Source organism: Psilocybe cubensis, chromosome 3 (assembly GCF_017499595.1).
Source record: "Psilocybe cubensis strain MGC-MH-2018 chromosome 3, whole genome shotgun sequence".
NCBI classification, from domain to species: domain Eukaryota; kingdom Fungi; phylum Basidiomycota; class Agaricomycetes; order Agaricales; family Agrocybaceae; genus Psilocybe; species Psilocybe cubensis.
Window position 1 is genome coordinate 1,883,262 of NC_063001.1, and position 26,217 is coordinate 1,909,478.

Consider the following 26,217-nt stretch of genomic DNA (forward strand, 5'->3'; position numbering starts at 1 on the left):
AAATTTCTTTCGTGCCTCCTGATTCTTTAGAAATGCAATAAAAGAGCATAAATAGAGTCCAGGCAAGTTGTACAACGAAATTGTTTACTTACCTTTGCTGAAATCGAGGCATGCATCCTGAAGAGATATTGGTGGAGTTCGTTAACGCTATACAAGTAATGAAGTAACCACAAATTTACTGACCGCATATATACTGCAAACGTTCATTTGTGGTAATTTTCGGTGAAATTATGTGGCGCATATATTTATAAAGAAAATCACTTCATTCACCTTACCTACATGTCGTAACTATGTTGTACATGATCATCTTTTACAAGTGGAAGTGAGATAGACGGAGGAAGATAACTCAAGATCTTGAGTCATAAATATTCCATTGAGTAATGATAGCGGCTAAAAAGTCCAAAGCAGTAGATAGTATAGTCCATTACATGTAATACGTACTAATACCGCAATCAGAGGGTACGTTCAATCAGAGCACCAAGTCCAGCAAGGCCACTCCCCTGAAGTTCATGAAGACAACGCTGAGAAGAAGCAGTGTACCCCATACTTCTAACCTGCCCGCAGCGGCTGTTTTCGTACTGATCACGGAAACCGTACCAGGCTTAACATACGGAGCGTTGTCCAATACTAGGGTCTGCATGAACGTCTGTGTATAAGTCTGTCCAGCGGCATCTGCGTGTACATCCAGGCTCATCTGCACACCGGAGGAATCGGCAGTGGCAGTATAAAATGAATATCCTGACTGGCCAGGTATTGACGAGTTCGCAGTGAACTCGAGTTGCATGTTGAGGGGAAACGGGAAGTTTTGAATAGTCATATCCGTAGCTTCCGCATAAACCCGCGAGGGGTTCGTGCCGTCCCGTACAGCAACAACTAGGTCGTAGTGGCGGGTATAACCGTCTCCTACCCGGTTGGTGTATGTCTGCGTAAAGGTAGTGTTGGGGATGACGGTAACATGACTGGACATTGGCACAAATAAAACCTGGTCTTGATCGATAATATAACCATTCCCTCCGTTGTTGTACGTTGTCACCTTACTACCGTCATGCTCATCGACTTCAAACCAAAATTTGGCGATGGATGCTGCAGAGTCAATCGGCACGATAAAGTTGTAGTTGAGGAAATAGTATCCAAGACTTTTGGTGATAGGAGACACATTTGGATCGTCGACGAGGGTCTTGACTGGCAAGGCTGTATTTGTTTTGCCAGTGCAGTTCATATTATCGCCGTATCGGTCACACCAGAATAAGGTAACATTACGATTAGCGTTGGCCGTAGCGTTAATAGGTTGCAGAAGCTAGTACAAAATATCAGTGGGAAGGCAATAAATGATGATAGGGTACTCACACGGAAAGAGGTCTTGTAAACCAATTGATTTCGCTCGAAAGTCAATTGGGATGCGGTAACTTTGGCAGGCAATAAAGTTATTTCGTCCGTCAATGTAACCCCCTTAGGTACGGTATCAAGCATTCTTGCCAAGATAGATTGGCACTCTGACTGAAATACAGAAGAGTCGGCAAGACTAGGGCAATAAAGATTAGAGACATGGATCAAAGTTAACAGACACAGCTGGATTCACCTGTGCATAGTACTGTTGTTGTCAGCCTCAAAGATGCGCAGGTCTGATACCATAGTTTTATTAGGACTGATAACAAGGACATTCTGCGTGGTGCCATCGAGGTATTCGGTTACACTGGAAGGAAGCAAATGAGGCATGTGCTTGGCATCACCCTTGTAGAGGAAAAACATACACTTTGTTGTCAAAATCCATGGTGGTATCAAAGTCTTCAATTACTGGGTTGACAGAGTTTGGGTCGGGGGCGACGAGTTGCGGAAAATCGGAGCTCCTGACTCCACCCATAGTATGCCCACAAGCAACGAGCTTGATCATCTCGGCCTGATTGAAACCTTGTTTTCTAAAGCTTTCTGTGTGCGTGGCGAGGTCCTCTTGAGGCTCAGGTGTACCAGTGCCACCAGCGACCCAGCTGTCTATACGTCCGCCGCGGAAAGGAATGATGGGCCCCCCGCAGGTGTTGACGGCCATGATAGCACCAATAGCAATAACATCAGCACCTGTGATGTTAATTTTAGAACCATGACACATGGAAAAGTGCTGAAAACGCACGCGAAACCATTTTGTTTGGATAGGCCTCGAAGTCGCTCAGAGTCTGATTAAAGCCGAGGCCAAAGTTCTAGACGGATATGGATGTCAAGGGCTCTGAAGCTGGATATTCGCCCAAGCTCACCTCTGACCGCCCTAATTCGTAAACAATTGAACCATCCAACCCACCAGTACCATCGTCGACATTGTGAGTCGCCATGTCGTGGAATGCCTGTTGGATATTTCAATCAAAACTATTGGGCAGTTCAGTGCGAGTAGTGCTCACAAATCGCAGCCATTCGGCAGGGACAGAGGCTAGAGTTGCGCCACGCTTCCGGCAAGGGTGAACGAGGGAAGCCAAACTAGAACCGTCGGACCTCCTCCCTTCAAACAGAAGACCTTCTAGGGCGTCATACTGAGGCGATGGCCATGTGTAGGCAAAAGAAAGCGGTGAAACGAGAGATAGAAGGCAGATAGAAGATGCAAAATGGGAACGCATATTAAAATGGAAATTATCCGTGGTATCCAAGGTAAAAGTCGGGGATGTAGAATGAGGGAGCGTGCTAGATATGCATAAAGGAGGGACGGGACGGTGGAGTCGAAGCAGGGTGGTGGTAGTTAAAAGTAGCACTGGAGTTGTCGGGCTCAGATGTTTGTCCGCCGGCTCCTTGCGGCACGCACCGTATAATTGGCAGCAACGGGGCTTTGAAACAAAACAGGCCAAGTTTCACGCTTTTTCCGATTTTCCAGGGATACGTCTTGACAGCAGCAGCTTCTGCTCCCCACTCCCTAGGTTATCGACGATGAACCACAACCCTCAGCAGTCCCGCGAGTTGGACGATTGAAATGGATTGTATGCAAAGGCCATGCGAGTCGCGACAATACAGTGTGCTTATCTAATCTATCTAGTTACACCGCTGGCGCTCATACATATTTTCAAAGAAAATAAGACCCAATAATTATGTTTCCTACATTTTTTTGACGTATTTTATTGGAATATAGACTTCGGGCTTCCCTAATTGGGTAACCCCGAACTCTTTATACGAGAAAAATACGTCAAAAACCAACAGGAAACATAATTACCAATACATATTTTTCTATCAAATATGTATCAGCGCCAGCAGTGTTAATTAACCCTCCCACGTGAACCAGGCGAAAAAAACTTCCATCTTGAACAATTCAAATCCACTCATTTCTTTTTCATGCAGAGTTGCTTAGGTCGACCTTCTGTTCAGACACTTTTTACCCGCCTTGCCGATTGTTCGCTCTTTCATACTCGATTAAAACAGTCGGGTGCCAGTAAAGCCATTTTCTTGTCCTTTACCCGACGCCAACATACCATCATGCCAAAGGCTACTGCTTCATCTTCATATCCCGTATCAGGGCTCTTCGGCGTAATCAAACCTTCTGGACCGACCAGCATGTCTATTGTAAATGATATTCAGCTACTGCTCGCCCGCTCAAAGCTATTCGTCGATGCAGACAAGCTGGAAAAAATGAAGGGTAAGAAGATAGATCGTCGTCGCGGAAAGCACGGCCGTGAGGCGATCAAAGTTGGACAAGGTGGAACTCTTGATCCGTTAGCAGACGGCGTTTTAGGTCAGTTATTCGATAGAATGTCCTTTCTAATGTTTATTGATAATTTTTTGTTGCAGTCATTGGAGTTGGAAAGGGTACCAAAAAGCTAAATGAATTCCTCGGCTGCACTAAGGTAAAGGCCAATTGCCAACTTCGTTGCAAACTCACCCAGCCGCTTGTAGGAATATCAAACGACATGCTTGCTTGGATGTGAAACAGATAGCTACGACAGTGAAGGCGCCCGTGTAAGACTGGCACCTTGGAAGCATGTCACCAAAGAGCAGGTAGAAGCCACAATTCCCAAATTCATAGGTGAAATAAAACAGGTTCCTCCTATGTAAGTAAATGATGTTCTCTCAATAATCACAATAACGACCTAATGTCATATCTACTCCAGATTTTCAGCCTTAAAGATGGACGGAAAGCCTCTGTATGAATATGCTCGCAAGGGACTTCCTCTTCCACGACCCATTGAAGAACGTCAGGTTACTGTTGACTCACTGGTGCTTGTAAAATGGCTAGGCCACGATCACTCCTTTTCTTGGCCAGAAAAGCAGCTCACCGCCGACGAGAAGAAGGCGCTAGAAGTCGCGCTTCGAAGCATTCAGGATGATTCAGTACTCAAAGATGAGCCAGAAATTGTGACAGACGGCCAATCTCCATCTGCTTTCGTTTTGAAAATGAAGGTTTCTGGAGGAACGTATGTCCGATCTATTGTCCATGACCTTGCACATGCCATCGATTCCGCTGGGCATGTCGTCACCTTGACACGCTCGCGTCAAGGAAGATTTGTCCTTGACCCTGTCGAAGACGGCGACCGTGGATGTATCCCATGGGAAATCTTTGAAAGGGCATTGGCTGATGTCGGTGACGTTGACGAAGACGGCTGGACGGAATGGGAAAGGGAAGTCATCAAACATCTGGAAATTGTTTGAAAACTTCATCCCGTTTTTGACCCCATGTCAACTAGGCATCGTTGTCTCCTCCAAGGAGAATCCTCCGTATAATATCGCCACTTTCTGAGCTGGCACAGTCCAACGCTCAATGACCCTAGGAATAACTTCTGACATGGCAATTGAGAGTGTTGCTGTGAGAACAGCGATAACGAGAAGTTCGTTTCCGTGACCCTCCACTTGTGACTTGACTACTTGGAAGCCCAATAGAGACCCGTGCCCGTATTGTCTATAATCAAAGAAGGTCTCTTTTGCTCCAACCAGACGATCATCTGAAGCTCATAGGCTACTGCTGACGGGCCACAGTATAGCAGCACTATAAATGACAGCTCCGTTCGGGCAATGCAAACCCTCTTTCCTTCTGCATGAATGAAAACTGATTTTGGCTTTCTGTCGAGGTCATTGTTTCATGAATTTGAAAGGTGGTGAGTACCTGTAACAGACTGCCTAGCTTGCAAGAATTCGATGAAGATTTTTAACGTAAGACACTGGCAGTATTTGCACCAGTCAGGAACATGAAGATACCTGTGCATAATAACCATCAATAGGCAATTTCGCTCGTATGTAAATGAATTTAAAGGCCTCTCTCTCTCACCTGACGTCTCCGAGGACAACAACCCCGGGTACTTCTCCCTGATATGAGAAGAGCGTACTTTCTTTCGGCCAGTCTGTAAATCCGAAAACGGACCGGAAGGGTCAAAGGATGAACATCGGCCCGTGTATTCCGGTCCGAATTCTGGAGGTTTATATACTTCGTTTATGGCGAGAACGAATGCGATTGTAACTCCCAACCAAAGTCAACACCTTGTATACACTATGGCTGCCAACGGCTATCATCCAAGTACAACAATCCGTCCGCTGAGGGCTGGGATATATGCCCCCATTCTTACCTTTTTTGCACCGGATTCTGAAGATCTGGGTTTGGTTTTTCGACAATTACTTTGTTCTTGAGCCTCACAATTTTCCTATCAGACATTCCTACCTTTGAGTCTCATGTTACACGTCTTGCAGCTGCAGGAGTGGGACCTCTCATTGCAGGTTCCATGGGAGAAGCAATCCATTTATCTCACTCCGAAAGGGTGAAACTCATTCACGCGGCCCGGAAAGCGCTCGACAACGCAGGTTTCGGACAAGTCCCTATCATTGCCGGTACTGGGGCGGGGAGTACAAGAGAGACGCTAGAGCTTACGAACGAGGCAGCAGCAGCCGGTGCTGATTATTGTATTGTCATTGCGAGCGGATACTTTGCTGCTGCGTTGGCAAATAACAGAGCTGCATTGAAGGCTTACTTTGTTGAGGTCTCCGAGAAAAGTCCAATTCCAGTGATGATCTATAACTGTATGTCTTCTATAATGGAAATATTTCTCTCATTTACACCACATTGCAGATCCTGGGGCAAGCGGCGGGATTGATTTGGACTCTGATCTAATAACAGAACTTGCCAGAGAGTGTCCTAATATCTGTGGAGTTAAACTCACGTGCGTTTGTTCATTCATACAATGGTAGACTACTGACACTTTATTGATGATAGTTGCGCCAATGTTGGGAAACTCACAAGAATTGCCGATGCCATTGCAGATCCATCTTTTTATGCTTTACACCCACGTAAGAATAATAATGCACCTTTCCTTGTTTTGGGCGGGTATATCGATTTCCTGGTCCCATCTTCCTATGCAAATGGCCACGGCGCTATTACTGGTCTTGCAAATCTATTTCCAGTAAGTTGCGCCTTTTCCTCGGCTCGTTTATTTTTATGTTGATTCTAAACCTTGGCTATTTGTAGAACGCTATTGTGCACTTATTCAAGCTTTCTGAAGCTTCGAAGAAGGACCAGTCCATTCTCGCCGAATCTCAGCGTGTCCAGGGAATAATTGCCCGGGCGGACTTCACTATCTCAAAGGCCTCAATTGCTGGTACGAAATACCTTTTGGAACGAACACAAGGATATGGAGGTCTACCAAGGAAGCCTCTTTCTCCTATTGAATCTGCTGCGGCACAAGCTCTTTGGGAACACGCGGATACACAAGCTGCCCTCAAACTAGAACGTGAACTTATTGGAAAAGTACATGCTTGAACTACTGTAAAGACATTGACGGCAATTGGTAAATTCTTAAATGCTGGCTATGTTCTCATATGATGCTCATTGTCTTAAGTTCAGTTTCGAGATTATGCACTGCGAAGTCGGATATGATGAGTGAAGCCCCATTTGGTTCAAGTTCTTCAGTTTTGCAATGATTATCTTCTTGTATAATGTTCCAATCTTCATTCAATATCTGTCATTCACATCGCCTCATTTTTCTCAGACGTTTAGGATTAAGTCGGCCAACGAGACTTCAGATATGATGTTCGATATGCTCTCTTCAGCTCTGTAGCCTTTTGATCCCGATCGAAACAACAGATTCATAAGAATTGAAGACAACAGGAAGTGCAACGAAATTTGTTGCTTCTACGTTGAACCTATCTACGTATGCAAGTTTGGTTGCAGCTAACTTTTCCAAGAGCCACAAAGTCACCGTCAACACACGAGGCCCATTCGTTTGCCGCAAATGGCTTGAGAAAAACAGTATCGTACATATCGTCCAGAGCCCTTACTGTGACACTGGACTTGTGCGACCATTGTTGACAATCGGCGTTCTTCCTTCCAGCAGCCATGCTGAACAGTGTCCACGAAGATATGAGTAATGCATGCTCCAAGAATGGATGCTGAAAACGACTATACATTAAAATGGGACAAACGTAGTAGATCGCTAACCAATGCACATATGTACATGTAAGTATTTGCCTGTGCTAAATGTACCCCTTCCATATGGGGAAGGAATCTCCTCTCATCAATGACCACGCGGGCGACTTTAAAGCAAGATTACTGACAGTACACGCACAACTCTGTAACGAACCTGACGCGCCAAGGTCCTGAATAGGCTTACATGATCCATGGTTCCGGGGATTTATCAATCGCTCTCTTTATCCTGGAGAGGGACATGTTGGCATTGTCTTTCGTCAATTCAAGGGTGAGAGGCATCACAAATCATCGACATGCGTGTGTATTAATCTAGTTTCTTGCACATGGTCAAGCTTGACAGTGGTATGGTTGGCAAACTTTGTGTGCAGGGTGATAAAGGTAACCGTGACGGCGCTAATGTTGTTTGTATGGATCGTGATATGTTCATTGCGATATGACCCGAAGCATATTCAAGGATCATGGCTTACAATGCTACTTGTCGTCCATGATAGATTTTTGAGTTGAGCTATTGAACCTGAACACAGAAGGAGTTGAAAATGTAACAAGTGCGATAGCGTTAGCGTGGCAAGGCTAATGTGAATTTGCAATGCGATCAGGCCCTGATCGCAGTGTGGGGTAAAACTACCTTGGCCGACGGCCCGGGGTTGCCTGTTCAAGTTGAAGGACGGCAATCTCCTGAGATCAATTCAAGTGACTGCATGTTCTAGGAGAGGCAGAGGGGTTGAGAAAGTCAACAACCAACGCCTGTTTGCAACGTAGCCCTCTTTCCCCTGTCAGCGACACGTAGTATCTCCCTTTCTTTCATACTCCCATGGGCGTAAGGCCCTACATTGTGATGAATTTACCTTGCAAGAGTCGTCGCGTTGCGTCGGCCATTGTTGTGGCTCTTGCATCTCGAGGCAACACTTCAGTTCACTGAATTCCGAGTTAGCGTACTGACAACACTCTGCTATGCAGGCTCTCGATGCTTTCATACGACACTGAAGGCCTTTAATACGATCTCGGAGAAACCCCCGTCTGACGGCTCTGGAGTTCCTTATAGCTCACTTACGGTCGGAGTTCCTCGTGAAGTCTTTCCAAACGAACGCAGGGTTGCTCTCACTCCACAGAATGCTGCTTTGTTGCGCAAAAAGGGATTCCGAAATGTTCTGGTTGAACGCAATGCCGGCACTGAGGCCCAGTTTCTTGACGAGCAATATGCTGCCGCTGGCGCAACTTTGGTCTCCCAGGAAGAACTGTACAAATCTGCCGATATCTTGCTCAAAGTCCGGGCACCAACACTTGGAGAAGAAATAGAACATCTAAAGGAAGGAAGCACTATTATATCTTTCTTATACCCAGCGCAAAACAAACCTGTCGTTGATGCTTTAGCTGCACGGAAAGTCGACGCATTTGCGGTATGTACGAAAATCACGATGAAAGTAATTGCAGACCTTGAACTATCTTTCAGATGGATATGATACCTAGAATTTCCCGAGCACAGGTTTTCGACGCACTCAGGTCAGGCCTTTTCAAACCCTAAACCTTTGCCATATCATTTACTTTGTTTCTCAGTTCTATGGCAAATATTGCGGGATACAAAGCCGTTTTAGAGGCATCTAATCATTTCGGTAGATTCATTACAGGACAGGTTACAGCAGCAGGGTATGTCTATTATTTGCTATATAACACTTTGCAAGCATGGACTTCGTGCCATCTAACACGTTAGACAGAAAAGTATGTGTATATGACTGTCCAGGTGTTCATTACCCTTACACCTTATTTAGATCCCCCCTTGCAAAGTTTTGGTCATAGGTGCCGGAGTAGCTGGATTAAGCGCCATTGCAACCGTATGTCAATTTGCCGGAGTATATGTGAATTACGACATTAACCATGACGCCGTACATACCAGGCTAGACGTCTAGGGGCCATAGTTAGAGGCTTTGACACACGATCCGCTGCACGGGAGCAGGTTCAATCACTGGGCGCCGAATTCATTGAAGTTGATATACAGGAGGAGGGTGGTGGCGGCGGCGGCTACGCAAAGGTCATGTCCAAGGAATTTATTGCAGCTGAAATGGCTCTTTTTATGGAACAGTGCAAGGACGTCGACATTGTAATCACTACAGTGAGTTCACATGAACAATACTTTTGGCAATTGTTAGATTTCTTTTTCCAGGCTTTGATTCCTGGACAGCCGGCTCCCAAGCTGATCACTCATGAGATGATTGCAGCAATGAAGCAGGGCTCGGTTATTGTCGACCTCGCCGCCGAAGCCGGTGGTAACTGTGAAGCAACACGTCCCGGGGAACTTAACGTCCAGTCGGGCGTAACAATCATTGGTAGGTTTCAATAGACGTCACGTTAATATCCACGGTTGAGGTTTGTAAATTAGGATACACGGACTTACCTTCAAGACTGCCAACTCAGTCTTCTACGTTGTATTCCAACAATATCACCAAGTTCTTGCTCTCAATTGGTGGCGACGGGAAATATTCGATTGATTTGAAGGATGAAGTTGTTCGAGGATCCCTCATCGTGCAAAATGGCAGTGTTCTCCCCCCTGTTCCACGGACAATGCCACCCCCAGTTGCCGCTCCACCCGCAAAGGTAGAAGAAACCGTCAAGGCTATCACACCTTGGCAAAAAGCGTCCCGAGAGGTCGCCCTTGTGACCGCTGGAATGGGTGGTATCGTTGGCCTTGGTAAAGCAACGGGCACTTCATTTATGGACAGTTTCTTTACTTTCGGTCTTGCTGGTCTTGTGGGATATAGGCATGTTTTGCAATTTCTGCATCTTATTCTAAAAATTAATGTTGTCCTTCAGAGTGGTATGGGGTGTAGCACCTGCTTTACACTCCCCTTTGATGTCTGTAACAAATGCTATATCAGGTTTGGTGAGTATTTTTTGGCAATTGAATTCAGGGAGATCGACGCTAACTCTGGTTACAATTAGGTGGGCGTTGCTGGTATGTTTGTTATGGGCGGAGGATATCTACCAGGGACTGTTCCTCAAGCTCTTGGAGCACTCGCTGTTCTGCTCGCAAGTGTGAACGTCGCTGGTGGTTTTATCTTAACTAAACGGATGCTGGACATGTTCAAACGTAAGACAATGTCCCTACATGATCCGCCCTAGCTCAAATTTCTCCTTAGGGCCGACTGATCCTCCCGAGTATTCTTGGTTATATGCTATTCCTGGAGTGGTATTTACAGGAGGATTCCTAGCAGCAGCTAGCACTGGTATGGCAGGCCTCGTTCAAGCCGGCTATTTGGCCAGCAGTATTCTTTGCATTGGTTAGTTATATAAACGGAGAAGGCTGGTATCTTGGGTATCTGATCATTGTTCACTTTTCTTAGGCTCTCTTTCTGGATTGGGATCGCAGACAACTGCAAGGCAAGGAAATGCTCTCGGAATTCTAGGTGTCAGCTCTGGTGTTCTCGCCTCGTTGGCCGCCGTTGGCTTCCCACCTGAAGTCATTGCACAATTCGCTGGAGTTGCCACTATTGGAGGCATTGTCGGGTCCATCATAGGCAGGCGTGTAACTGCGACAGAGTTACCACAGACCGTTGCACTACTTCACTCTATTGTCGGTCTCTCTGCTGTTTTAACAAGTATAGGAAGCGTACTTCAAGATACTGCTCATTTGTCCACCCTTCATATGGTCACCGCGTATCTTGGGGTAGTTATTGGAGGCATCACATTCACCGGATCAATCGTGGCGTTCCTCAAATTGGCTGCGAAAATGTCCAGCAAACCCCTTGTTCTCCCTGGAAAACACCTTGTTAACGTCAGCTTGCTTGGTGCCAATGCAGCCACAATGGCAGGGTTTTTGACTATGGCAACCCCCACGCCCTTGGTAGCAGCTTCGTTCCTGGGCGCTAGTACAGTTCTCAGTTTCTTAAAAGGGTACACTACAACAGCAGCTATTGGAGGAGCGGATATGCGTATGTGTTTTGGGGCCAACTCCTGTGACCATTCTAATGCTTCTTTGCACTAGCCGTTGTGATTACTGTTTTAAATGCATATTCGTAAGTCTCAATGCTCTATTTTATTAATGCATCTACAATTATGTTTACAGGGGGTTCGCCCTTGTGGCTGAAGGTTGAACCATATCTATTCATCGATTCCCACTTGTTAATGTATACACAGGTTTTATGTTGGACAATCCACTACTGGTCTCCGTCGGTTCCCTTATTGGTGTTAGTGGTTCAATTTTGTCTTACATTATGGTTAGTTATTTCATCACTATCAAGCCGAAACCCATCCTCATTCGATGTGCAAACAGTGTATTGCCATGAACCGATCCCTCACGAATGTCCTCTTTGGAGGAATAAGTGCGCCTGTATCTACTGAAGCTCATAAAATCGAAGGAACGATCACCAAAACAACGGTGGATGATACAGCCGACGCGTTGGCGAATGCAGATAGTGTTATATTAGTATGTGCTTTTGACAATAGGGGGACTATGTTGTTAATGTGGAGGAACCTCTAGGTGGTTGGTTATGGAATGGCAGTAGCGAAAGCACAGTATGCTATATCAGAAATCACCGCTATGCTGCGATCAAAGGGCATCACAGTCCGCGTGAGTTTTCTGACTAATATTCTTACCTCTGGATTACATCTGTCTTTAGTTCGCCATCCATCCAGTGGCAGGCCGAATGCCCGGGCAGTGTAATGTGCTGCTAGCAGAAGCATCAGTGCCATACGATAGTACGTCATCTCCCATATCACAATGCGTTTACACAGTCTTATAATATTCTAGTTGTTCTCGAAATGGACGAGATAAACGATGACTTCAAGGACACCGACGTCACTTTGGTCATTGGGGCCAATGATACAGTAAATCCGATTGCATTAGAACCTGGTTCGGCCATTGCGGTATGTCTATATTTGCTAACCAGATGGCATGGATTGATTTTATAAACCATGTAAAGGGTATGCCCGTCCTCCATGCATGGAAAAGCAAACAAGTCATCGTGATGAAGCGAGGACTTGCTAGTGGCTATGGTCCGTAATTTAGCAACATGCTATGCAGGGTATTATGGCTAATGAAAGCACAGCCGATGTACCTAATCCGATGTTCTATATGCCGGGAACCAAGATGTTATTTGGAGACGCAAAAGATACTTGCGAAGGTAAACCTCACTACAGTTTTAATGAGTGAACGTATCTAATCAGTGCCACTTAATCAGCCATCAAGCGCAGTCTCGAAACTCGCTTTGGGAAGTAAATTTCTTACCGAAATCTTGTATATACCATGTTAGCTGGATGTTTGTATTTTTATTTGTCCAACCGTTTTTGACCAATGTAGTTGCGACTCTGCAATCTATTGAAAGAATGAATCTAACTGCGCTTCTACAATTATACACATTTGCTTGGATTATTGTGCTTCACACCGTCTCAAAAGAAATCTCTAATCAGTCTGTATTCAAAGTGCTACGTATTACTTAAGATTCGTTGGTCATATCTGGTCATAATTATCAACAAGTCCATCATCTTCTAACCAATGAAAGATCCTGGGTATGATAGAAAATTGCGCGTGAAGTGTTAAACTATAAGATTAGGGAGTTGGTCAAACACTAAAGATAGGAAGTCCATAGGTTGTCTTTATTATCGAATAATAAACGATCTTGTTTCAGACTCTGGTGGGTTTGGCGTTGCAACTAATGATGAAGACATGGAGGACAAGGATGTTGTTGAAGAGATGGCAGAAAGGTTGACATAGTGTGGTTGCGTGGACGTGAGAGGGTGTTCGTCTTTCTTTTCGTTTTTGAGCCACATCCACGAATCCTTATTGATGGCGAGATTAATACGAGCTGGATGTTGGTTGTAAAGCCATGTGGCAATGAGGACGATAACAGATCCAAGCACGAAGGTGATGGTCATTTGGAAATTGAACAGAGCCACTGAAGCCAGGAAAGAGATGACAATGCTGAGACTGGTGGCAAAGCCTTTGAGAATGTTGTCGGAGTATTTGATGACCATGGCTGTTACCAGCCCACCCAAAACTTGAACCCAGACGGTTGCCCATGCCCATGCTCCGAAATTCTCAAATAATGAAGAAGTAAGGCTTTTTCCGATTTGGGCACCATTGCTTTGTTGGTCGAAAATAATAGGTGCGAGTGCGGGCAGAAGTGAAAATAGGGAAAGTTGCACATTGCGAACCCAGAGATCGGCCTGAGAGTTCTTAAGAACCATCTCAAAGTATACGCCAGCAAGGCCAGACGTAAAGCAGGCAGCAAAGACGGCTAAGAAGCCCTTCATAGGATTCATTGAGTGCGCAACAACGTTTGTTGATGGAGCCACCGAAGCCGATTTATCCACGCCGGATTGGATTTGAACGATTCCAACACCGATAGCAAGGAACAACAATGATATCCATTGGGCTGTCGATAGTTTCTTGCGTAAAAGCAAGACGGAAAATGCTGCTGTCGTTAATATCTTCATTTGATAGGTCACTTGAAATGTGGCAGCCTCTAGATTGGATGCAGCCACGTATTGCAGATTATTTTGGATGACTAGCTGGAATGTTACTAACGAGAGCCATGACAGATATAAAGGGAGAATTACCGTAGAGAATAGCGGGAATTGACAGCTTCCAGCAATCTTGACTGAATATTTCCTTCGACAACTTCCGGAGGCGGACAGATAGGCGATTGACGAGCGACCGCTGAGATATGTGAGAGACTTGCCCCACTTCATACGCAGAAGGGGATTCGATACGAGCAAATGCAATAAGAAGGGAGATTGTCCCTTTCAAAATTTCGTTCATTAAAACAGCCGTTGCTGCGGAATAGGTACGTGAAGGTGGAGTAGAGACGCGAGAATAGTGCATGATGATAGTGAGTGCTGAATTTTGAACCGCCAGAGTTACCAATCTGTAGAACAGTACGATATTTCAGCTTCACGTTTAAGCATTCAACGACATTCTACAGTACTGACGAGAGGTACTTGAGGGGTATGCCCCATAGCGACGGGAGGGATTGGGTTGGAGGAGGATTATTCGTCATGGCGAGCTCGATGTCCGAGTCGCGATCGTCATTGTCCTTTGCCTTCAGACTTATACTGAGCTGAGGCAGGTGTGGGTTGGACATGAGATAAATAGGAGGTTAAGAGGCAACCAGGATTTGATCTGGGGCGGTCGTTCTAATAGTTGTTGATTGCGCAGCGTCCAAGCCTTTTCCTAATGCGTCTCGATCACTTTTTTTCTCCTGTCAGATTTAAGGTTACGTTGTATAACGTACAAATCTGACGTGTTCCCATAGTTTGTGCTAGACATATACATGTGTGTACTACCCGGAAAAGCAACTAATCTTGCAGTCTTATAATTCGCCGCACTCTTTATCTGACGACGCTCTTTCTGTCCGAAACACCTTCGTATAAGCCATATAAACTATATGTAGGACTCCTGTAGTTCGCATACGCTTCTGGATTACTGTGAGCTAAGGCCATTTGGGTTAACGATGGCAGCGGCGGTGGTGACGGCACACGGGGAGGTTTATCTGTCTTATGAACTTGGGGTTCATGCTGCTCTGAAGCCTGTTCCAGCACCAGGTTCGTCAAAGACATCTGGCTCGCTCCAAAATTCATTGAAGTTAACGAGCCATTGCTCTTACTTCCTACCATTTGGGTTGGTAAAATGACTGGAACATCCGGAACGGGCTCCACTGTCCTTTTATCGGCCATGGCGCCCCGTTTCTTGGGTCGCCTGGCCTCCACAACGCTCATCGAATCATCAGGATATATTGTTGGTTGAGGCGAAGTGACTCCGTACACAGCATCTGTCTTCGGGGATGCTAATCCTAATGCATATGTCAAGGCCTGAGTATCTCTTATCCTTTTTGAATTCGACCTTTGTAACGAAAATTTTTCCTTAGAAAACGAATTCCTTTGGGCAACATTTATCCTTGTGGCTGTTGCAATCGAATACGTTGCACTGGGTAAGGTCGAGATACGGGGATACGCTCCAGCCGCGAAATACCCAGATCTGACCTTCGCTCGTCCTTCAAAATTCTCCGCTACAGGTGTGTCTTGAGGTTGGATATATTCCACTTGGGCAGGAGATGCCACATCTGCTGAATCATAAGCCAGACCAACAAATGAACTTGTGGATTCTCTCTGTTTTTTTGCTTCAATTTGTCGACTCCTTCGATCGCTTGCCTTGGACTTGGAACGCTTCATAATATCGTGACCATCTGCTGTGAATTGCGTTTCCTGGCGATCTTCGTTACTTTGTGGTGCAGAATCAATCGAGGTTTTGCCAAATAAGTTTGACGACGTAGAAAACCGTTTGTTGGTAGTGGCAGTGGCATTAGGAACATTCTGCGAAGATTGCGCGAAAACAATTCCGTTTTCGTGTGCCAGAGGGGTCGTATCAGCCACTGGTGCCGGGTGCTGGATTGGATAATTTAAAGCTCGGGGGCATGAGCTGACATCCTGTGAAGCACGAGTAGCATGAGACTGCACTTCCGGCGCATGAGGGTATTGTATCCAGTTCCAAGTCGGAGCATTATTGCCAGCCATGGAAGACATTCTAGCTTCTCCTCCAAAGAGAGGTGACTCTACAGTTTCCAAGTAATCTTCGTCGGCTTCGACATCCTTCATTACTGGAAGAGAGGGAGTAGGTCTAGGTTGCCGGGTTGGACGAGTACATATTTTTACTATCAAACAAACACCGAGAAGAAGAAGTGCAGAGCCGACAGAAAGAAGCACTATGACAACGACCGTGATTTGATGCGACTTTATATTTTCAGGTTGGCTGCTGCTGCTAGGATTTAACTGAAGTGTTTCGGATGGAAAAGACACCCTTGTAAATTCAGTAGTCGTGACCGTCGACGACGGTAGGAGCGCAGACAAAAGGGGAGGAAGAGCAGAAAATGTAGCCCTAGCAGGAGTCAATTTAGAAGGACGGGTTACCAGAGTGGGAGTAGTAGGTGCAGGAGTGCCCGTTATTATAATGTCACTAGATATTGCCCCAAGGAGTGGAGACCCAGCGCCAACGGTGTTGGTTACGTTGGTACTTGTTTGCTGCAGGGGTATTGGAATGGCAGTAATCTCAGCAGCAGCGACTCCATAGAAAGTTGTACTCCTAGAGACTGCCGCAATGGTATCACTGTGAGGAACACGAACAGCGGAAATCTTCAATGGTGTATTTTTATTTGTGTGACTAGAAACGTGAAGATCATTAGGCTTTGAGCGTGTCCTTGTGTTTTCCAGTTTCCTGCGTAAACGGCGGACCAAGCGAGGTTTATGAGACCCTTGGGGCTTGCTCTTCTGATGGCGAGCGGCGTTGATTCTCTGAGAGAAACGCATCACTGGGCGAGCAACACGCCGTGTCCTTCGACGGGATGGCATGGTTGTGAAGCAATATCAACTTAATAGCGAGCAGAAACAAGGCGACCAGCGCAAGATTATTTAAAAGAGAGGTGGAATACAGACTTACAGTACAAGCGTCGAAGAGTCGTGGCAGTGCCAAGTATGTCGAAGACGCGACATACATAAGACACGTGATCGTTCCTTACGTTATCCAAATTAGGGATCGGTTCAAGTTAGCAAGTCCTCGGTGTCGACGCCGGGCACAACTTGGTCGCGTTCATGTTGGACGCGCTGAACTCTCTTACTATCTATAACTTTACTATCTCTTCTCTCGGAATTTCATTTTTTCTCGCTTCAGTCTTCGTACAGCCTCATCTACTCAAAACCAGTACCTTTACGTACAATTTTACTGTTCAACGGGCGGCTTCGCCGATCTCGACCCTTTTTCCTCTTTCCACAACTCAGCTGCCAGGTTCTGCAACCATTTTTTTCTAGCTTCCGCCACACAATAGCACTAGGTGGCTAGGTCACCGCAGATTATGGATGTGTTCGAGGCCAGGTATGGATACAAATACTGTGTTGCACCGCCTTCTTACCCTACATCCAGTGATGCAAACGAAGAATCGCAGGCTACTCAGCTACTTCAAGAGCTCCTGGATCAAAAATCAAGTCCAATCAAAAGACCAGAAGAAGACCGAAACTCAGCTGCATATAAGACGCGGAGCGCACACACCAATGAGATATCTAGCGATTCCATAACGTCCTCCCGTAATTCCAACTCTTTGCCGCATTATCATTTTCACGGTTTGGCCTCCACTCAAACAGAGTCTCAACAACAAGGCGAAGATGAACAGGCGAATGAAGGATCTCAGAAAGAGAACATTGGATCGTTAAAACAGACCAAAGATTTTGAACACTCTAGTCCGTCCCTGGCTACAAGACCGGGTTCACCTTACCAGTCGTCATCCAGGAATGTACAAACCAGGGCAGGAACAAGGGCACAAGCCAAAGGGTCTGCAATACCCAAAGAGAAGGTAAGAAATCCCAATGTCCGTGATCAAAAATGCCGAATTGCTTACCCCTCCACAGACAACAAACAAAAAGGCCCCGACTACGGTTGCCTTTCAGTCGCCTCAAGCCAAGCCGTCCACTAGCAATACCAGGAGCAGCAAACCCGTGACACGACAAAGCCCATATAAACCAACCCTGGCCGCGTCGCGTTATAAACCGGTACAACGTCGATCTTCGTCAGAAGATTCCTTTGCCCAAGATCCAGAGCTTGACGAACAGTTATTCATAGCTAGATCAGAGAAATTCAACATTCCTATCTCTGAACTTGCCAGGAACTCGTCTCCAGAACCTGAAGCAAAGTCACCCCCAATGTTCCAATCCCGTTCTAGTGGCCGCATGCCACAGATAAGAGGGATGGACTCACCTCATGGCAGAATACTCGTTGAAGCAACTCCTTCACAATCAACTAGCTCCCAAAAATCTCATCATATTGAAGAAACACAGATCAGCGAAGAGCCACAATATGAGGATATGCTTCATAACCCACTCACTGCGAACAGACATGTTGAGGATGTAGGCTACCAAAGTAGTGAACATTCTTCGAGCTATGGAGAAATGGCGAAAGAGCCAGAGCAAGAACTGCAACCGACACAACCTTCGACTCAATTGCAACTTGAACAGACCCAGCCATCGACACAAGTAGAAGAATCTGACATATTGGCACCGCTTTCTGTGCAATCTCCGTTCAGCATAAATCCCTCTCATGCAGCTGGCCCGTCCACCGTTAACAGCGGCCCACGATCTCTATTGGCCCTCGTTAATCCCGGTGCCCTGTACCGTTACAGTGCATACAGACAGGACGAAAAACATCTACATCGTAGGGCAACTGGCGGTTGGACTGTCCCTGAGAAAGACTTACATCTGCAGCGCGCTACCTCTCCCCCGAACGCTGTCTCTAGAAGGTCCAATCTGCCTCCGCCTCATGCTAAACGCGGGTTTAGCGACGATGCCTTTGCAGGCTCACTTTCACCCGAGCCTATGGATGTGGACATAGTCCCAGACTCAGAACCATTGCGCAATGATGTCGAGCTTTCGTCCAGAAGAACACGTAATTCTGCACCAGGACAACCGTCCGCGAATCCTGGTCTTCCAAAGTCAAATCAAGAGCCTGTCAAAGTAGCAGATATGTGTCCACCCCCTGAAGCAAAGCTTCATCCAGTGCCCGCAGAAGATGAGGACGAAGATGAAGATGGAGTTCCCTTAGCTACTGTGATAGCAGCGAAAAGACCAAGGGGTAGACCGCCTAAGAATCCCCCAAGTAAGGGAAAGGGGAAAACGTTGAACGAAGCAGGGGCCAAAGTAAGATATTTAAACGCGCTTCTAGATTTCGGCACTAACATTGAAATGACAAAGGCTACAGCGGTAGCACCTCCTTCTAAAGAAAAGAAAACTCAGAAGAGGGTTACGGGTGGTTCTTGGGAAACAGGGGTGGTACCATCTTCTGTACCAGATCAGGACGAAGCCTCTGCCCCGCGGGGCATTATCGACATCCCAAAGAAGAAACCTCCAGCATCTCGACAAAGTACAAGATCGACCTCTGCGGCACCTAAATCAGGCGAGAACCAATGGGCAGCGTCGGAGTTGAAGACCAATAACGATAAACCAGCGGAGGTGGATATCACAGAGGAAGAGGAAGAGGAAGAGTCTGGCCCGTCCCGCAAACGTAAACGAACTGCTCAAACCAAGGCTGCTCCAGCAACTAGGAGTGCTAAAGGTGTCGCAAAGCGTGTTAAGCGTGAGACTGCAACGCCTGGTGGCGGACGACAAGCTAAAAATCTACGTTCGACTCACTCAACGGCCACAAGGCTTAACAACGAGCCCGGAACTCGTGTGTTTGCGCTTTGGAAACAAGACGGGCATTATTATTCTGGAACAGTGCATTCCGCGGAACCTGGCAATCAATATCTTATTCATTTCGACGATACGACAAGCAATAAGGTAACTCTGGAACAAATGCGTCTCTGTCGTCTACAGATCGGAGACCAAGTTATCGTTGCCAATACCTACCGGCCTACAAAAGTGCTGAGCGTTGAAGTAGATGGCGATGATATCACCGTCGGGGTAAACCTAGAGGATGGTGTCAAACAAGTACCTCTTATTCATCTCCGAATCGCTAACAAGACCATAACATACGAATGGAAAGATCGCGTGCTTACGGCAGATGCGATTTCTACCACTATCAAGCCAGTCAGGGCAAAATTAAGTCCTTCGCCATCGAAGTTATCCATAGCCAGCTTCCCTGCGATGCGGGGGCCACGCAAGAAGGTTCTCAACAACACGGCCCTCATCGTAACTCTAAGCGCAGTCAATGGCAGCTGGGAGAGAGAGAAGGAGAAAGTTGTAAATGCTGTAAAGAATAGTGGTGGATTGGTTGTCGATGATATGTCGACCATAATTCGCATGGAAGGAAAGCATTCCGCGAACAACAACCGATGGATCATCAGAAAAAACGATGTTCAATGGGTCGGGGACGAAGACATCGCACGCCTTTTCTTGCTGGCTGATGAACCTAATCAAAAGCCCAAATTTTTGATTGCACTCGCTCTGGGCATTCCTTGCCTTTCAACTACTTGGTTACACGAATCGGTCGAGAATGTCAGTCTTAACTTTTACATTATTTCTGTATCTTAATGCTCATGATTTTTAGAATGCTGAGAAAGAGTGGACTGGGTACTTGTTACCACAGGGATTCTCTCCTGCTTTAAAAGCTCGCATCTCCCAACAGGTTGATGTTGACTGGGGCAACAGTTTCTATCAACTCAAAGATATAATGTCGAATGCGGTTGCCTGCAAGCTTTTCGCCGATAAATCTATTCTATGTGTCGGTCCCGAAATGGTTTGTCAACCCAAAGGCAAAAGGGTACGTTGTAATTTCTTACTTATGTGATGTCTCAGTACAAACATTTCCTATATCTTTCTTATAGAGGGCGGTTGTCGATGACAAAGCACAGGAGGCCACCAATGCCATTCCACAAATCATACTGGCTATGGGCGCAGACAGAGTTGAAGCGGTTACGGACGTACGTTACGCTACGCATCAACTACAAGAATACGACTATCTTGTCATACGAGAGAAACATCACTACTCGCCAGGATATTCGCAATGCCCCTCTGTCGTCGATTGGACATGGGTCAAAGAATGCTTGATTGCATCCCGCTACTTGACCACACCTTCGTGGGGGGAGGACTCGCAGGAAGCCTAACCATGCATCTGTCATTTACAACCTCATTTATTGACTCCCTGGGCTGTTCTATCCGTGTATCTATATTATCCTGCAACCACTGTCTTCCTCATTCGCATCCCCTTATATGATTCTCACTATTTTTTCGGTTTATACCCCCTAACCCATACATATATTGAATAAACGTACTAACTTCTGCATCAGCAATAACAGTGTTGTAGCTCACTAATTTACACATTCCAATCTTGTATCTACTGTAAATAAATTGAGAATCGACTGGATTCATACTTCTTATCAACGCTGCGTTGCCTACGAGTATATAAAAACTAAATAGTCTTATGGTTTGCTTTCTAAAAATTGGTGGAGGTCGAACATCGGTACAAGCTGTGTATAACAAATGCCTCAGTGCGCATAAAAATGACCTTTTTCTACAACGCGTACCTCACTTTCACTGTCAGTAGTTTTATCCCTAGGAGGAAGAACCGCGCCAGCTCGACCCTTTACTTCATACTGATTGGCTCCTTGCCATAGAAGATGAGTATACCGAGTCAGCAGTTCTATACTTGAAATTAAAGGTTTTCCAGTACTCTCTGAATGCAGGCGATGAGCAATCATCGTCTGATTAAGCAAAAGGGTCGTCAACTTACTGAGAATTGCACGGTTGATTTGGTCCGCAACGGCCTCTCGTCTCTCCATAGTCAGGTATTTCGCCATAGAACTCTTTTCAGGAACCTTATATGCCAGCAAGCCACCGACATTCTCCAGCTCCTTGGTGTAAGTCACCCGATCGGCGGGGTTAGGCAAGGTGTTGGAAAACGCCCACAGTTTCTGAGCACGAGCGAGGAGTGCGAGTTGTTGCTCGTGATACTCTTCACTGTCTTCTGAGATGCCCGTGTGTATGGGAGGGTCCGTGTCCATTGATTCAGATTCCGACGTGGGTGGATACTCCAGAGGGATTGTTCGGCATGCTTCACTGAACGCAAGGATGCGCAGGTTCAAGAGGAGGTGCGCAGGTTCGGTCGAGGTCGAGGATACATATTCGATGTTACTCGCAGGAAGACGGGGCTCATTGTTTGTCGGAGAGGTTGATACAGGTTCATTGAGCCTGAGAACGGCCGGGAAGTGTTTGTCGAGGAGTGCAATTGCTTCATCTACACGGCCACGCAATATCTCTGTTCTTATTGCTGAAAAGGAAGATTTTGTTCAAGATACTCAGCGCAGAATATAATCATATGCATACCTTGTCGAAGTTCAACCTGCTTCAACAGAGCTTCGAACTTCTCATTTGAGCCACTCGGGCTGCCCTCGCTCTCAGTAGGTCGTGGGTCGGTGCCATATGTTGCAGCTTCTAGGATCTCGTCTCCGTCAGCATCAAGGTGTCGCACTGTGCTATCTTTATTAAATGCCCTGGCAGTTCTGGTATAACAACTGTGGCACAGGTAGTCGAGGACCAATTTTCTCTACATGTATGTGCACAGTAAGCGCCCCTTTATCCAAGGAACCGAGGAATAAAAACCGCGCACTCACCAACTGAACAGGCGTTGGATTCGAGAATGCAGTTGATCTAGACATAAAGGCAAAGACGCAGCTAGACTATGTGTGATGAAACAGAATGGGCGAGTATGTGAGAGTAAGTAGAGAAGATTTGCCGCCGGACCTATGACAGTCCATACTGAAAGCGCCTCAAAAAGAGTGACTCCCAGGCCATGGCGTAGGACTGCGATGTTACCACGTGTGACATCCATTCTACAAAGCTTTTTACTTTAATGCAGCGATATTATGCAATTTCGATGAGTATGTTAATAGTCCCTGGTAATCTACAGTTAGGTGACTCTATGGTCTTCCTGATGCTCGAATCAAAGCAAAACAAAAACAAAATAGCACAGTGCAATGCAATCCCTTCATAACTCTATTTAACCGACGCTGCGTGTGCGTGAAGCACGCCCTCTATTGAGAATAGCGGAGTCCCCTGGAAGATGAGCAGAAAGCGCATCTCCTGACAGAAGGCCCGCTTCTTCGTCATCTACCGTCCGACTATGAGACGCTGGGTTGTGTCGTCGAGGTCGTGGGCGATAGCAGAATGATTGAGATACAATTGTGATGTCAAATAGTAACGTCCCTCCACTACCAAGAAGGTACCTAACGTCAATGCAATTAGTGTAGGTCGAACATGTGTAACTCTGGGACTAACGGTATGCTGTCTTTGATATATTTTGTGGATTCCGGAGGAGGGAGATATCGTCGCGGGGAAAGCAAAATCGACGCCACATAAAATGTATTGCCTAGGAAGGCAAACACAAACAGATACATAGAAAGGCCCTATCCAAGATCAATAATGAGAGAAGGTTCTTTTACAACTGTGAACAGGTACCTCTACTGATTTTCTAGCATACTGACACATTTTTGTTAGCGAAAAATTGATTATATGTCATTTTGAGGACGCACGTTCTTCCAAATCTGAGGCAATCGAGATGTGAGGTATAATGTTGTACATAGCCAGGCAAAAATACGACCAATTATCTGTTGTTCTGAAGGTTCGTCAACAGGGGGGCTCTCTTCTGGTTCTCGTGGCAAAAGGCTATTCGGATAAAATGATGTGGGGATTGTGACGGAGACATAGGAAAAATGTTGTACGTCTCCTTGCTTGGTATATACAAGTTCTTCATTGGACGGTACCGATAAAGTGCTGCCAGTACGACTTTGAGTGGACAAAACACGACCAATACCATTTAGACTGTCTGATGGGATTCCGCGTTTACCGCTGGTTAAAGTACCAATACCGAATAGTGCCCATACGGCAAGAAATACCATATTCGAGCCTTTCCGAGAGGCGCGAGAACTGCGAGTATTTGGTGCTTGAGTAAGAGATTCTGTAGAATCGAGAACTACGGGGTCGTGAGATGACTGTGCTATTCCGGAGTCGCGTGGAGATAAGACAGGGTCCCTAGAACCAAAGTCCAACACAGTAGGTGTTGCAGATCTACGTCCCTGGCCAACGCTTGAGGCCCTACCATGACGTTCAATACTCCAAGAAACTCGTTTGGATTGGGGATCTCTTCCACGTTCAGAATAGAAGCTTTCAATCATAGCTGCAGGAGGATCATCTTCAAGTTCGTCTCCTTGATCTAATCCGCCGTTACTAGCTTCTGGTCCCCGTGGTCGATTGATCTTGGCCGCAAAACGAGAATTTGACCTTCGGGGATTAGCCTGCTCGTCATGGTGTGCCGCCAGTGCAGCGGCTGTTGCCACATTTGAAGCTGCAACCGACAGAGCACGATACCTTGATGCACCTCTGTCGATCGACAATCTCCGATGTGCTGCTGGGGTGGAAGCTGAACGAATATGGCCCAATGCAGAGGACGAGGTTTTAGGCGATTTATAGTAGTATGCATATTGCAGAACTAGCATCATGTCAATGAAGACGAAGTAAGTGGCTAGCCATGTCTGGATTTACATTAGCATTCAGACAATTAGGTCATAAATCAGTGACCGCACCTGAAACGGCAGTTGATGGGTCATAATGCAGCCAACGAGATTGGAGATGTCACCTAAAGACTATCTTCAGAAAAGCAAAGTGTATAAAGCAACCGAACACTATACCGAGCAACCAGTTGGCAAGGAATGGGAGTGCAAGGCCCTCGCACGACTGGCGTCTGATATTTTCAACCACCTGGCTGAGATCGACACGGTCAGAAGAGATAGTGAAGATATAAAGAATACGACCAACGGGAACTGAGCACCCAGCCAGCATGCTATTGACGCAAAGCCCAGGAATTCGCTTAGCGAGTCTGGCAGCATTCTGCCTACCGCTTGGGAGGGAAGAGAAAGAGGCGAGTAGGACATGTCCATTTCGAGCGACTATTATAACACGGTCCGGGACTAACCGACCACTAACAACTCTCTGTCGTCACTCGCCCTGCTTTCATCTATCAGGAAAACCCAACGGATCCGGTTTATTGTAATATCCAAAGCATATCCTAAGTCGCGTCTACCTGCACTGTCCTTTTCCATCATGGCATCCCGTGCTGGACAGAAGCGCGCCGCAACACAGGGCTCTGAACCATCTTCATCCTCAAAACACCAGTCCAAAAAGACGCGCTTTGTGGATCCCTCAGAGGATCCAGCGAATTTTGCCGAACAGGTTGATTCCGCACTCGAGGGACCGTCGCGCAAAGGCAAGGTCAAGACTGAGGGGTACGACTCGGATTCAACCGACGATGGCGAGGGTGTCGTGCCCAGTAGGAAGAAAGGCGATGATGACGACGAGGTGGACGATATGTTTGCTTCCGAACCGAAGGCCAATGAAGATACCGCTTCCAAAAAGAAAGAAGAAAAATATATGCGTCTAGCTGATATCGAAGGGCAAGAATTCAAAGATGAATCAGGTTCAGAAAAGGATTCCGAGGACGATGACGAACCCGAAGACGAAGACGATGCTGAGAGGCGCAAAAAAGCTGGTATGGGATACGAACTTTCCTCGTTCAACATGCGGGACGAGATGGAGGAAGGAAAGTTTACAGAAGATGGGAATTACGTTCGGACTTTTGATCCCCATGGCGTGCACGACCGTTGGATGGAGGGCTTGGACGAACGCGAAATCAAGCTGGCCCGTCGCCGGAAAAGAGAGCAAGAAAAGAAACAAAAAGAGCGCATGCTTGCGGAGGAAAAGGAACTTGAAGAGAGTGGAGGCAAAAGCTCATTGGAAACACAGCTCTTGAGTCATTTGAAGAAGGGAGAAACGGTGCTGGAAGCATTGCAACGCCTTGGGTCTCTGGCTAAAAAGACTCAGTCGAAGAAGTAGGTTTTACCAAAGATCTGCAGGATTTATCTGACTATCATACTAGACCAAAACATAAAACTGCAGCCGCCAACGCTATGCAAGTCGACCAAGCAAAGGTTGATAAACCACAGACACATATCCCGACAGACATTGAAACCATCACCCATCTTGCTTCATCCCTTATGTCCATGGGAGAAACGGATGTGTATTCGCAAACGTACGAAGAGCTGGTCCGAAGTGTTCGTTCATCTGGCAATGTCGATTCATCATGGGAGCCACCCTCTGCCGATATCAAATACGAATACAAATGGGCCACACCAGAAGCAGGACAACCAGATGAAATATTTGGTCCCTTTAGTGAAGAAGAAATAAGATCATGGTACAACGCATCTTATTTCGGAACAGTGGGAGAAAAGGTCAAAGTTCGACGCGTTGGAGGTACATGGGGTGATTGGGATGATGTTGTACAATAAACGATGTTCAACAATTTGTTTAATTCTTTCTAGGGTATTCATATC

At 46.3% G+C, this 26,217-nt stretch overlaps 9 protein-coding genes across 9 annotated transcripts; 5 read left to right on the forward strand and 4 right to left on the reverse strand.

Moving 5' to 3' along the window:
- Nucleotides 1-469: 469 nt before the first annotated feature.
- Nucleotides 470-2,600, reverse strand: JR316_0003390 (WSC domain-containing protein; the record flags this gene model as incomplete). The annotated part of the gene is made up of 7 exons (XM_047889163.1): nt 470-1,297; nt 1,348-1,522; nt 1,580-1,693; nt 1,752-2,073; nt 2,126-2,192; nt 2,247-2,333; nt 2,388-2,600. The coding sequence occupies 7 exons, from the start codon at nt 2,598-2,600 to the stop codon at nt 470-472; spliced, it is 1,806 nt and encodes a 601-aa protein (XP_047751537.1).
- Nucleotides 2,601-3,444: 844 nt separating this feature from the next.
- On the forward strand, nt 3,445-4,614 carry JR316_0003391 (tRNA pseudouridine synthase 4; the record flags this gene model as incomplete). Its single annotated transcript, XM_047889164.1, has 4 exons — nt 3,445-3,700; nt 3,757-3,812; nt 3,862-4,016; nt 4,077-4,614. 4 exons carry the CDS (start codon nt 3,445-3,447, stop codon nt 4,612-4,614), a joined length of 1,005 nt encoding a protein of 334 aa, XP_047751538.1.
- An 834-nt stretch (nt 4,615-5,448) lies between these two features.
- JR316_0003392 (Communesin biosynthesis cluster-specific transcription factor cnsN) lies at nt 5,449-6,706 on the forward strand (the record flags this gene model as incomplete). The annotated part of the gene is made up of 5 exons (XM_047889165.1): nt 5,449-5,551; nt 5,605-5,970; nt 6,020-6,110; nt 6,164-6,350; nt 6,416-6,706. 5 exons carry the CDS (start codon nt 5,449-5,451, stop codon nt 6,704-6,706), a joined length of 1,038 nt encoding a protein of 345 aa, XP_047751539.1.
- Nucleotides 6,707-8,183: 1,477 nt separating this feature from the next.
- JR316_0003393 (NAD(P) transhydrogenase, mitochondrial) lies at nt 8,184-12,581 on the forward strand (the record flags this gene model as incomplete). The annotated part of the gene is made up of 21 exons (XM_047889166.1): nt 8,184-8,189; nt 8,359-8,769; nt 8,823-8,872; nt 8,927-9,016; nt 9,052-9,088; nt 9,139-9,201; nt 9,264-9,479; nt 9,531-9,693; nt 9,747-10,125; nt 10,178-10,247; nt 10,307-10,454; nt 10,504-10,644; nt 10,708-11,295; nt 11,501-11,580; nt 11,637-11,789; nt 11,844-11,933; nt 11,983-12,061; nt 12,114-12,229; nt 12,286-12,358; nt 12,412-12,486; nt 12,544-12,581. 21 exons carry the CDS (start codon nt 8,184-8,186, stop codon nt 12,579-12,581), a joined length of 3,066 nt encoding a protein of 1,021 aa, XP_047751540.1.
- Nucleotides 12,582-12,961: 380 nt separating this feature from the next.
- JR316_0003394 (UDP-galactose transporter) lies at nt 12,962-14,445 on the reverse strand (the record flags this gene model as incomplete). Its single annotated transcript, XM_047889167.1, has 3 exons — nt 12,962-13,869; nt 13,922-14,229; nt 14,294-14,445. 3 exons carry the CDS (start codon nt 14,443-14,445, stop codon nt 12,962-12,964), a joined length of 1,368 nt encoding a protein of 455 aa, XP_047751541.1.
- Nucleotides 14,446-14,692: 247 nt separating this feature from the next.
- On the reverse strand, nt 14,693-16,663 carry JR316_0003395 (uncharacterized protein; the record flags this gene model as incomplete). The annotated part of the gene is made up of 1 exon (XM_047889168.1): nt 14,693-16,663. One exon carries the CDS (start codon nt 16,661-16,663, stop codon nt 14,693-14,695), a length of 1,971 nt encoding a protein of 656 aa, XP_047751542.1.
- A 542-nt stretch (nt 16,664-17,205) lies between these two features.
- Nucleotides 17,206-20,940, forward strand: JR316_0003396 (uncharacterized protein; the record flags this gene model as incomplete). Its single annotated transcript, XM_047889169.1, has 4 exons — nt 17,206-17,700; nt 17,756-20,332; nt 20,385-20,597; nt 20,662-20,940. 4 exons carry the CDS (start codon nt 17,206-17,208, stop codon nt 20,938-20,940), a joined length of 3,564 nt encoding a protein of 1,187 aa, XP_047751543.1.
- Nucleotides 20,941-21,321: 381 nt separating this feature from the next.
- Nucleotides 21,322-24,768, reverse strand: JR316_0003397 (Lysosomal amino acid transporter 1; the record flags this gene model as incomplete). Its single annotated transcript, XM_047889170.1, has 11 exons — nt 21,322-21,509; nt 21,567-22,103; nt 22,160-22,379; nt 22,447-22,512; nt 22,842-23,058; nt 23,111-23,238; nt 23,291-23,311; nt 23,365-24,363; nt 24,415-24,467; nt 24,520-24,593; nt 24,647-24,768. The coding sequence occupies 11 exons, from the start codon at nt 24,766-24,768 to the stop codon at nt 21,322-21,324; spliced, it is 2,625 nt and encodes an 874-aa protein (XP_047751544.1).
- A 163-nt stretch (nt 24,769-24,931) lies between these two features.
- On the forward strand, nt 24,932-26,172 carry JR316_0003398 (LIN1-like protein; the record flags this gene model as incomplete). The annotated part of the gene is made up of 2 exons (XM_047889171.1): nt 24,932-25,716; nt 25,764-26,172. The coding sequence occupies 2 exons, from the start codon at nt 24,932-24,934 to the stop codon at nt 26,170-26,172; spliced, it is 1,194 nt and encodes a 397-aa protein (XP_047751545.1).
- Between the last annotated feature and the right edge of the window lie 45 nt (nt 26,173-26,217).